Source organism: Colias philodice, chromosome 7, assembly GCF_061535455.1.
Source record: "Colias philodice isolate Cphi_HAF_F1 chromosome 7, ilColPhil1 Martin Lab GWU primary, whole genome shotgun sequence".
Taxonomy (NCBI): Eukaryota; Metazoa; Arthropoda; class Insecta; order Lepidoptera; family Pieridae; genus Colias; species Colias philodice.
Genome location: NC_143092.1, coordinates 677,212 through 690,031, shown reverse-complemented (window position 1 = coordinate 690,031; position 12,820 = coordinate 677,212). Strand labels below are relative to the sequence as shown.

Below are 12,820 nucleotides of genomic sequence, written 5' to 3'. Positions count from 1 at the left end.
AGTAATTTAGACTGGGGATCCTGACTCACTTTTAATGGACAGATTTAATTCAAACTTTTTACACTTATCGAAAAAACAATAATTTCAAGAGTTTGTAGCGTGATTTTTAGGTTTCATAATAAAAAAAATATTTATATTTTATGATAATTGAATTTCTTTTTATTCTAGTCGAATTTAGAGCCACGGTGTGGGCCACGCTAGTTATACTCCTAGAGGACGACGAACAAACATACAGACAGAGGATCTCCAACGTCATAACCAACTCGACTCTACTCGACACGTTTGACAAGGACCAATTGGGCACAGCTTATAAATTCGACATGTCATTCGACACAGATAAAAAATGCATAGATAGCGAAATGTCAATTGTGACAGGTCACGGGTGCACGTCAAATTATACAGACTATAAATTTGACACGTCATTCGACAAAGATAATAAATGTGACGCGTATGAGGGTATGGTTGAAGTGATACCGAGCAGGGCTGTGGAGTATTTGATGAAACTGATTGAGAAGACAAGCGATGGTATGGAGTTGTTGTGTTTACTGGCGCTGCTGGACTTCAAGTCGGAAGTATCGCTGTACGATGAAATAGATGATGAGGTAAATATTTTTTTGACGTGACAACGTCTTATAATTCGATAGAGCCGGCTGCACGCACGAAATAACATGACTCATGCGGCGTTACCTCGCTCTGAGGCGTTCCACGTAAGGCTTGAAGTGCAAGCGAGAGCGCGGAACGAGCGGCAAAGAAGCACAATCGGACGTTGTCACGTTCAACTATCGTCAGTAAACCGACTTTACAGACAACCAATTTTTTTAATTAAATATGACTAAACTCAACATACTTCACACATTCTTCATTTATTATTATTCTGCCTTCATTTCTACAATTATTCAAAATAATATACTTAATTTATATTGTACGCATTGAACTATACAAATCAATTTGTCAAATATTTCCAAATAGGTACGCTATTCACTACATTATGTTGAAAAAAATTTGACTACAATAATCGTGATATCAATTTTAAACTTAGCATAAATAATTTATATTCTAGTTTATTTTAGTTTTCGGATATCTTCAATACTTAATTATTTAATAAAGTTACAATATATAATAATAATAATAATTGTTCCCAGTGGCGTGTGTTCGACACCAACGAGCGATACAACATATTCTCCGAAGAAACTTTCCTCACGGCGACCTGCGCACGAGCACTCAAGCAAAATCACGATAAATCTATTTGCGAATATATAAATAAAACTATAAAAGATCCACTGTATATGGAAACCTTCGATAAACTGTGCAATCAGAACCTTGTCGCGTATAAAAGTTTAATTTCCAAAAATAATACTAATGGCGTGATTAATCCGAAGATAACGATGTTGTTTGAAGATTTATTCACTTCAAATTAAGGTTTTATATTGCACTAGCTGTGCCCGGCGGTTTTACCCGCATTTCTCCGCTCCTGTTGGTCTTAGCGTGATGATATATGTATAGCCTTCCTCGATAAATGAGCTATCTAACACCGAAAGAATTTTCAAATCGGACCAGTAGTTCCTGAGATTAGCGCGTTCAAACAAATAACAAACAGCTATATAATATTAGTATAGATTCATATTGCACTGTACTGTGTACTTCTATTCATAACCACTAAAACCTCTCCCCGAGAACTCTAACTTAAATAAATCTAATTGATAATTCATACAATAATGATATGGAGTGCAATAAAATTTTACTGTTTGTACTTTCAATAAATGGCGTAAAATGTATTTTAGCGGAATTTTTTAAAGTACAGAAAGTCGATCGTAGAAATATATAGTGCATTTTTTATCTTATTTATTGGAGGTTGTATTAAGAACATGGTTTCCTCACATAATATAGTGAGAGACATAATATAATAACGATTTAACTAGAACAAATATTAACATTTAGAACTAAATTTTCCCGTTATTTGTAGATAAAACAGTAGGTACTCTATTTGGGGCTATTAGTCGTTTTGTTATTTTCATCATTTTAATTTCATCAGAAACTTCCGAAATATGCTAAACTTATGTTTTCGAATTAAAACGCGTCCTTATTTTAGATATTTATTTATTGTTACTTTCTCTTTATCAAGTAGAAATAAAAAACTTGTTTCTTATAATATTTTATAATTTTTAGATATTAAGATAATTTTCATACTACTAAGAAAATAATACTCATAATAATTGTTTAACAAGGCAATAAAATGCAATAAAGAAATAATAGTTATCTTAATTTTAGGCTCGGTTGCACCATGTTACTTTATCAATTAGAAATATTTTAAAGTAACGATTAGGAAAAATATGAGTTGCCCCATTTGAAAATTTTATAGATGACGTCATAATTTAAACGTTTACCACAAAACAATTTTAACACAGTCTAACTTTAAACCACAGATCTGTCACTTTAATAGTTGTCTATGTGAAATACGACAAAACCAGATTAAAGAGAACCCGCGCTTAAAGTTAAACTGAGTTTTGTGGTAAGATAGTAACTATAATCGCTCGTGTTTCTCCAAGCTATAGTTTATGTTAAATAACTGTCAGAAGTTTCAAATACAAAAGAATATTGAGAATATTGAACTTCTTCTATGGTAAAAAATACGTTAGTGCAACCCATTTCGCTGTCACTGTTAAAGTCACCGTTACTGTTATTGTTAAATTTGACATTAACCTTAACTATATCTAAAATATGGAGCAACCCAGCCTTACAGTAGTTTTGTTAGGTGGTAAATTTGTCTTAACGTTGTTATTTTTTATTTTTTCATAATACTCTATAATTCTATATGTAAAATAAATTAAAATAGCACAAACATCTGTGTTTTAGATTAATTACTTTAGGTGAATCCATTTCTGTCCTGACTTTGTGATTTTTTTATTTTAATTATTTCGTAGTACAAACTTTATTTGTAAGTAAGAAAATAAATATACTCAGAAAATATGTTGTTTTATTTACTTATACCTTAATCACTTCGTACTGATGGCTGATGTGTAATGAGTTGGGACCGCGAGATTTCTCCCACGGGCAAAAGCAAGTATTTCTACAACTTATTTAACTTAGTTAGTCTGGTACATATTTAGCTCATTCTCTGCTAAGTATCATCAAAATCCATTCAGTGGAATTCGTGTGACAGAGTATCAAATGTGCATACATCCAACCATCTTCTTATACTTAAGTTTTTTTTATATTTTTGTAAGATATATTTAAATTTCTTATAGACAGACAACTTTTGGATTTGTTCTGTTTAGCTCATACTCTTCCAGTCAAAATTATAATGAATGTATGAAAATATCAAATATGTGTCAAAAAGTTTTCATTAATTATGCTCTCAATCATTTCATCAGCAAGTCGTGAAAATGGCTCTTAGCATATATATGTATTTGAGGTACAGTAAAACATACTTCAATGCATCGTGCATACAAAAAATATATTGGGATATATAGACATTATATATATACACTAGCTGTCCCGTATGAGTATGCAGACTAACATTGTGACACGAGAATTTTATATATAAGATTGAATTTTATTGATAGAAGATGTATTATGACCGTTTTGATAATAGCCCAGAGCCCTGTGATGTTGCCTGTGATACTGTTAAACTTCTGACTGAATTGTTCAATATGTTCAATTTTGATAAATAAAATCTTGTACTAAAATCTACATCATAATATTCTTCGGAATAATGACGACGTTATTTATAAATTCTGGGCCGTCACGCACACATCTTCATTTTCAAAAATAATTTGGAAAATGCAAAAGTGCACGCCTCATAATTTTTTTTTAATAAATATTTATTAATTATTATTTTTGTTTATTTAATAACAATTAAACCACATCGAATCAGACCCTGAAAAATGAAAGCGTTCTATTCCTGAGCATACTCAAGCGTAAGAGAAAAAAAAAGACTCGATTAGTAAAGTATTTCGGTCGCTATCGTGTTAACAAGAAAAAGGATCCGCACATACAGACACACGGACGTCCAAGACAGAACTTTTTTAAACTGTTTTTTAACTAGTTTAAATAACAAAAATGACATCAAAAATATCATGAACGTTAAAAATAGTGTTTTTTCTTAATATGTGTGTGTATGTATTATCTTACAAGTGCAATGTATGATACATAAAGACATTTTAAGTTTGAAAAATCAGATGTTTTGCGCGAAGTGACAGTAGTACCCACCTCAACGCTTCGCTTATGAGGCGTGCAATTAAATAGTATGCAGAGTCCATCTTGACAGCAAGACAACATCAAATTATTTTTTCTTATCGTCGGTTAAAAATTTAACGAGCCACTATACCAGTAATGAAGTATAATGCCGTGTTAAGGAGAATAATCCTCCGTTAGGTCATGGTGGGACACTCCCTTACATTAACGATCCGTTATAAGAATTAACAGCGTGTTAAACTAACTAACAGAGCGATAAATATGTAGAAACAAGCCTTCTTTTACAGAAGCCTAACTACACAAAAACGAAATTAACATATTCACTGCTGACCCCATAAATGTTTAATAGAGCGATTCGACTACGAGATGTGTGTTTCAACATCATCTAAGTTGAGATTACATCATCGTCCACACATAAAGCGCGTCACACACGGTGAAGATACCTACTATAATATTTTATGTTAAGATTCTCTAATATAAAATATTACAGTATCTTAAGGTATCCGGTATCAGCGTTCTGACCATCATTTTTCTTTTTGTCATTGCGTACTAAGACCCCTGTAGAACCGCCATCCTGTTACAAATGACCCGAAATTTTGTGTCAGTGTTTCGGGCGAAGCGCAGCACTGCTCATACTCGCGCCAGCGCATGACGCTATGCGCTAGACTGCGCTTACTCGACACACTCATCATCATTCGTTTTGCAATTTTTCGAGAGATACACGTGTACCAAGGCGTATGGGCGTTAATGAATTGTAGGCATACGAATTAACTGTTCTCAAAAAGTATCTAGTTTAATATTATAGGTACATATACTAGCTCTGCCGAGTGGTTTTACCCGCATTTATTATACTGACCAATCAATATTATGCACAGGATTACCGAATATCTGTATTTAAAACAATTTCTACAAAGATAAAGTGAATTTATTTTTTCTTAGCTCATAATCATTTCATATTTATTTGTAAATAAATAAAAAACGCAAAAATATTTCAATTGTTTTATTTACTCTAATTCTTAGGTCACTAATGTATACATTAGACTTTGTTTATAAAGTTTATATTTACAATACATAGAGCAGATTCAAACTGAAGATACAGGAGAACATGAAATTATGGAACATAATGCAAGAAAAAAACTACCAAAGCAAATACATTGAGATGGATAGGATAATACGATACATATAGTAAAGAAACTTCGAGTTCTTGGAAATCATAGACTATTCGGTAGCAAAGAAGGAAAAAACACTGCTTTTTTGTATAAGACTATTTATTTACACCATCAAATACAGGTCAATCAAACACATTCAACAATTTCGCTAAAACCCTCAACAAACAGCAACGATCATAACAATTTATTCCTCCGTATCCTATACACCTCCTTCGCCACTTGCGTGTTTTTGAATTTCAATCTCCTCTCGTTTTCCTTTACTTCTTTGACCTCCTCTTTCATTTCCTTCACACTTTCCTCTATTTCCTTGTCAGTTTTAACCAATTTCTGCAATTTGCTCTTAAATCCCGCTATTGGAGAGGTTTCATCGTCTGCGAATAAATCTTTTACTGATACAAGTCTATGCGTATTTCCAACGCGGAGTATTTTTTTCAAGTCTCGAGAAGATCGTCTCTCTATGAGCCCGAGGATGCCCCAGTCTTCTGTTTTCTTTCCATCCAGGATACTTTCCAAGTGCCAAGCCGCATTTCTGACTTCTGTTTTCAACCGTTCACATTCTTCAAAGCTTACATTTCTGCTCACGTTTAACGCTGGTTCTAGTGGGTTTACTATGTATAGAGGTTGTCCGTTCGGTTTTCTCAAGGCCACTCCTTCGTTGATAGAGATGGCTTTGTCTTGGAAGTTAAATTGCGCGTAAAACTCGAAGAAATGGTATAAGAGAGTTTGTAAATCGTCGTCGCTTTGCCCGTAGCTGTCTGCGGGCAACTTGTTGAGGTCGCGGAGGAATGTGCAGTTGAGATTCTCTTCCGTTATACGGATGTCTTCTTTCCCTGAAGTAAAATGCAAAAATTAAAACAGATCGTAACATCCTTAGTTTTAAAGACCACAAAGATTAAACTTCAGAAACGAAACAGATTATAATTAATATAAGTAACTTTAATTTTGGCAATAACTCGCTCACTGTCTGTCAAACAGTGGCGTTTACAGTAACAGTACAGTGTCTACTCACTTGCTGCTTCAACCAAGAGCTTTTGCAATAATAATACAGTGTCTACTCACTTGCTGCTTCAACCAGAAGCTTTTGCAATAATAATACAGTGTCTACTCACTTGCTGCTTCAACCAGCAGCATTTTCAGTAACAGTACAGTATTTACTCACTTGCTGCTTCAAACAGCAGCTTTGGAGGAACAGTACAGTGTCTACTCACTTGCTGCTTCAATCAAAAGCTTTTGAAATAATAATACAGTGTCTACTCACTTGCTGCTTCAACCAGGAGCTTTTGCAATAATAATACAGTGTCTACTCACTTGCTGCTTCAACCACCAGCTTTTGCAATAATAATACAGTGTCTACTCACTTGCTGCTTCAACCAGCAGCTTTTGCAATAATAATACAGTGTCTACTCACTTGCTGCTTCAACCAGCAGCTTTTGCAAAAATAATACAGTGTCTACTCACTTGCTGCATAAACCAGTAGCTTTTGCAATAATAATACAGTGTCTACTCACTTGCTGCTTCAACCAGCAGCTTTTGCAATAATAATACAGTGTCTACTCACTTGCTGCTTCAACCAGGAGCTTTTGCAATAATAATACAGTGTCTATTCACTAGCTGCTTCAACCACCAGCTTTTGCAAAAATAATACAGTGTCTACTCACTTGCTGCATAAACCAGTAGCTTTTGCAATAATAATACAGTGTCTACTCACTTGCTGCTTCAACCAGCAGCTTTTGCAATAATAATACAGTGTCTACTCACTTGCTGCTTCAACCAGGAGCTTTTGCAATAATAATACAGTGTCTACTCACTAGCTGCTTCAACCACCAGCTTTTGCAATAATAATACAGTGTCTACTCACTTGCTGCTTCAACCAGCAGCTTTTGCAATAATAATACAGTGTCTACTCACTTGCTGCTTCAACCAGAAGCTTTTGCAATAATAATACAGTGTCTACTCACTTGCTGCTTCAACCAGCAGCTTTTGCAATAATAATACAGTGTCTACTCACTTGCTGCATCAACCAGTAGCTTTTGCAATAATAATACAGTGTCTACTCACTTGCTGCTTCAACCAGGAGCTTTTGCAATAATAATACAGTGTCTACTCACTTGCTGCTTCAACCAGCAGCTTTTGCAATAATAATTCAGTGTCAACTCACTTGCTGCTTCAACCACCAGCTTTTGCAATAATAATACAGTGTCTACTCACTTGCTGCTTCAACCAGCAGCTTTTGCAATAATAATACAGTGTCTACTCACTTGCTGCTTCAACCAGCAGCTTTTGCAATAATAATACTGTTTCTACTCACTTGCTGCTTCAACCAGGAGCTTTTGCAATAATAATACAGTGTCTACTCACTTGCTGCTTCAACCAGCAGCTTTTGCAATAATAATACAGTGTCTACTCACTTGCTGCTTCAACCACCAGCTTTTGCAATAATAATACAGTGTCTACTCACTTGCTGCTTCAACCAGCAGCTTTTGCAATAATAATACAGTGTCTACTCACTTGCTGCTTCAACCAGGAGCTTTTGCAATAATAAAACAGTGTCTACTCACTTGCCGCTTCAACCAGGAGCTTTTGCAATAATAATACAGTGTCTACTCACTTGCTGCTTCAACCACCAGCTTTTGCAATAATAATACAGTGTCTACTCACTTGCTGCTTCAACCAGCAGCTTTTGCAATAATAATACAGTGTCTACTCACTTGCTGCTTCAACCAGCAGCTTTTGCAATAATAATACAGTGTCTACTCACTTGCTGCTTCAACCAGGAGCTTTTGCAATAATAATACAGTGTCTACTCACTTGCTGCTTCAACCAGGAGCTTTTGCAATAATAATACAGTGTCTACTCACTTGCTGCTTCAACCAGGAGCTTTTGCAATAATAATACAGTGTCTACTCACTTGCTGCTTCAACCACCAGCTTTTGCAATAATAATACAGTGTCAACTCACTTGCTGCTTCAACCACCAGCTTTTGCAATAATAATACAGTGTCTACTCACTTGCTGCTTCAACCAGGAGCTTTTGCAATAATAATACAGTGTCTACTCACTTGCTGCTTCAACCAGCAGCTTTTGCAATAATAATACAGTGTCAACTCACTTGCTGCTTCAACCACCAGCTTTTGCAATAATAATACAGTGTCTACTCACTTGCTGCTTCAACCAGCAGCTTTTGCAATAATAATACAGTGTCTACTCACTTGCTGCTTCAACCAGAAGCTTTTGCAGTAATAATATAGTATCTACTCACTTGCTGCTTCAACCAGCAGCTTTTGCAATAATAATACAGTGTCTACTCACTTGCTGCTTCAACCAGCAGCTTTTGCAATAATAATACAGTGTCTACTCACTTGCTGCTTCAACCAGCAGCTTTTGCAATAATAATACAGTGTCTACTCACTTGCTGCTTCAACCAGGAGCTTTTGCAATAATAAAACAGTGTCTACTCACTTGCTGCTTCAACCAGCAGCTTTTGCAATAATAATACAGTGTCAACTCACTTGCTGCTTCAACCACCAGCTTTTGCAATAATAATACAGTGTCTACTCACTTGCTGCTTCAACCAGCAGCTTTTGCAATAATAATACAGTGTCTACTCACTTGCTGCTTCAACCAGAAGCTTTTGCAGTAATAATATAGTATCTACTCACTTGCTGCTTCAACCAGCAGCTTTTGCAATAATAATACAGTGTCTACTCACTTGCTGCTTAGACCACCAGCTTTTGCAATAATGATACAGTGTCTACTCACTTGCTGCTTCAACCAGCAGCTTTTGCAATAATAATACAGTGTCTACTCACTTGCTGCTTCAACCAGCAGCTTTTGCAATAATAATACAGTGTCTACTCACTTGCTGCTTCAACCAGGAGCTTTTGCAATAATAATACAGTGTCTACTCACTTGCTGCTTCAACCAGGAGCTTTTGCAATAATAATACAGTGTCTACTCACTTGCTGCTTCAACCAGCAGCTTTTGCAATAATAATACAGTGTCAACTCACTTGCTGCTTCAACCACCAGCTTTTGCAATAATAATACAGTGTCTACTCACTTGCTGCTTCAACCAGCAGCTTTTGCAATAATAATACAGTGTCTACTCGCTGCTTCAACCAGAAGCTTTTGCAGTAATAATATAGTATCTACTCACTTGCTGCTTCAACCAGCAGCTTTTGCAATAATAATACAGTGTCTACTCACTTGCTGCTTCAACCAGCAGCTTTTGCAATAATAATACAGTGTCTACTCACTTGCTGCTTCAACCAGCAGCTTTTGCAATAATAATACAGTGTCTACTCACTTGCTGCTTCAACCAGGAGCTTTTGCAATAATAATACAGTGTCTACTCACTTGCTGCTTCAACCAGCAGCTTTTGCAATAATAATACAGTGTCAACTCACTTGCTGCTTCAACCACCAGCTTTTGCAATAATAATACAGTGTCTACTCACTTGCTGCTTCAACCACCAGCTTTTGCAATAATAATACAGTGTCTACTCACTTGCTGCTTCAACCACCAGATTTTGCAATAATAATACAGTGTCTACTCACTTGCTGCTTCGACAAGAAGCTTTTGCAGTAATAATATAGTATCTACTCACTTGCTGCTTCAACCAGCAGCTTTTGCAATAATAATACAATGTCTACTCACTTGCTGCTTCAACCAGCAGCTTTTGCAATAATAATACAGTGTCTACTCACTTGCTGCTTCAACCAGGAGCTTTTGCAATAATAAAACAGTGTCTACTCACTTGCTGCTTCAACCAGCAGCTTTTGCAATAATAATACAGTGTCAACTCACTTGCTGCTTCAACCACCAGCTTTTGCAATAATAATACAGTGTCTACTCACTTGCTGCTTCAACCAGCAGCTTTTGCAATAATAATACAGTGTCTACTCACTTGCTGCTTCAACCAGAAGCTTTTGCAGTAATAATATAGTATCTACTCACTTGCTGCTTCAACCAGGAGCTTTTGCAATAATAATACAGTGTCTACTCACTTGCTGCTTAGACCACCAGCTTTTGCAATAATAATACAGTGTCTACTCACTTGCTGCTTCAACCAGCAGCTTTTGCAATAATAATACAGTGTCTACTCACTTGCTGCTTCAACCAGGAGCTTTTGCAATAATAATACAGTGTCTACTCACTTGCTGCTTCAACCAGCAGCTTTTGCAATAATAATTCAGTGTCAACTCACTTGCTGCTTCAACCAGCAGCTTTTGCAATAATAATACAGTGTCTACTCACTTGCTTCTTCAACCAGCAGCTTTTGCAATAATAATACAGTGTCTACTCACTTGCTGCTTCAACCACCAGCTTTTGCAATAATAATACAGTGTCTACTCACTTGCTGCTTCAACCAGGAGCTTTTGCAATAATAATACAGTGTCTACTCACTTGCTGCTTCAACCAGCAGCTTTTGCAATAATAATTCAGTGTCAACTCACTTGCTGCTTCAACCAGCAGCTTTTGCAATAATAATACAAAGTCTACTCACTTGCTGCTTCAACCAGGAGCTTTTGCAATAATAATACAGTGTCTACTCACTTGCTGCTTCAACCACCAGCTTTTGCAATAATTATACAGTGTCAACTCACTTGCTGCTTCAACCACCAGCTTTTGCAATAATAATACAGTGTCTACTCACTTGCTGCTTCGACCAGAAGCTTTTGCAGTAATAATATAGTATCTACTCACTTGCTGCTTCAACCAGCAGCTTTTGCAATAATAATACAATGTCTACTCACTTGCTGCTTCAACCAGCAGCTTTTGCAATAATAATACAGTGTCTACTCACTTGCTGCTTCAACCAGGAGCTTTTGCAATAATAATACAGTGTCTACTCACTTGCTGCTTCAACCAGGAGCTTTTGCAATAATAATACAGTGTCTACTCACTTGCTGCTTCAACCAGCAGCTTTTGCAATAATAATTCAGTGTCAACTCACTTGCTGCTTCAACCAGCAGCTTTTGCAATAATAATACAGTGTCTACTCACTTGCTGCTTCAACCAGCAGCTTTTGCAATAATAATACAGTGTCTACTCACTTGCTGCTTCAACCAGCAGCTTTTGCAATAATAATACTGTTTCTACTCACTTGCTGCTTCAACCAGCAGCTTTTGCAATAATAATACAGTGTCAACTCACTTGCTGCTTCAACCAGCAGCTTTTGCAATAATAATACAGTGTCTACTCACTTGCTGCTTCAACCACCAGCTTTTGCAATAATAATACAGTGTCTACTCACTTGCTGCTTCAACCAGCAGCTTTTGCAATAATAATACAGTGTCTACTCACTTGCTGCTTCAACCAGGAGCTTTTGCAATAATAAAACAGTGTCTACTCACTTGCCGCTTCAACCAGGAGCTTTTGCAATAATAATACAGTGTCTACTCACTTGCTGCTTCAACCAGCAGCTTTTGCAATAATAATACAATGTCTACTCACTTGCTGCTTCAACCAGCAGCTTTTGTAATAATAATACAGTGTCTACTCACTTGCTGCTTCAACCAGGAGCTTATGCAATAATAATACAGTGTCTACTCACTTGCTGCTTCAACCAGGAGCTTTTGCAATAATAATACAGTGTCTACTCACTTGCTGCTTCAACCAGGAGCTTTTGCAATAATAATACAGTGTCTACTCACTTGCTGCTTCAACCAGCAGCTTTTGCAATAATAATTCAGTGTCAACTCACTTGCTGCTTCAACCAGCAGCTTTTGCAATAATAATACAGTGTCTACTCACTTGCTGCTTCAACCAGGAGCTTTTCCAATAATAATACAGTGTCTACTCACTTGCTGCTTCAACCAGCAGCTTTTGCAATAATAATTCAGTGTCAACTCACTTGCTGCTTCAACCAGCAGCTTTTGCAATAATAATACAGTGTCTACTCACTTGCTGCTTCAACCAGGAGCTTTTGCAATAATAATACAGTCTCTACTCACTTGCTGCTTCAACCACCAGCTTTTGCAATAATAATACAGTGTCTACTCACTTGCTGCTTCAACCACCAGCTTTTGCAATAATAATACAGTGTCTACTCACTTGCTGCTTTGACCAGCAGCTTTTGCAATAATAATACAGTGTCTACTCACTTGCTGCTTCAACCAGGAGCTTTTGCAATAATAATACAGTGTCTACTCACTTGCTGCTTCAACCAGGAGCTTTTGCAATAATAATACAGTGTCTACTCACTTGCTGCTTCAACCAGCAGCTTTTGCAATAATAATTCAGTGTCAACTCACTTGCTGCTTCAACCAGCAGCTTTTGCAATAATAATACAGTGTCTACTCACTTGCAGCTTCAACCACCAGCTTTTGCAATAATAATACAATGTCTACTCACTTGCTGCTTCAACCAGCAGCTTTTGCAATAATAATACAGTGTCTACTCACTTGCTGCTTCAACCAGGAGCTTTTGCAATAATAATACAGTGTCTACTCACTTG

General features: G+C 36.4%; 2 protein-coding genes across 3 annotated transcripts in view; one reads left to right on the top strand and one right to left on the bottom strand.

Annotated features, from left to right (window-relative positions):
* Positions 1-12,820, top strand: part of THADA (Thyroid adenoma-associated protein homolog) — a 279,980-nt gene that overhangs the window by 20,218 nt on the left and 246,942 nt on the right. The window contains exons 26-27 of one of the 2 annotated variants that reach the window (XR_016315819.1): positions 169-602; positions 1,143-1,485. Coding sequence is in view for 1 of the 2 variants with exons in the window: in XM_089696962.1 (XP_089553088.1) it covers positions 169-602; positions 1,143-1,418 (710 nt within the window). In the remaining variant the exon portion in view is untranslated. Of the gene's footprint in view, positions 1-168; positions 603-1,142; positions 2,583-12,820 lie in introns of those variants that run through there. The other variant, XM_089696962.1, reaches the window with a different exon arrangement.
* The window catches only part of LOC149486889 (poly(A) RNA polymerase, mitochondrial-like), a 72,752-nt gene continuing 65,111 nt past the window's right edge, over positions 5,180-12,820 (bottom strand). Inside the window, exon 7 of the mRNA XM_089696999.1 lies at positions 5,180-6,193. Coding sequence (XP_089553125.1) covers positions 5,538-6,193 — 656 coding nt within the window. The 3' untranslated portion in view covers positions 5,180-5,537. The remainder of the gene's footprint in view (positions 6,194-12,820) is intronic.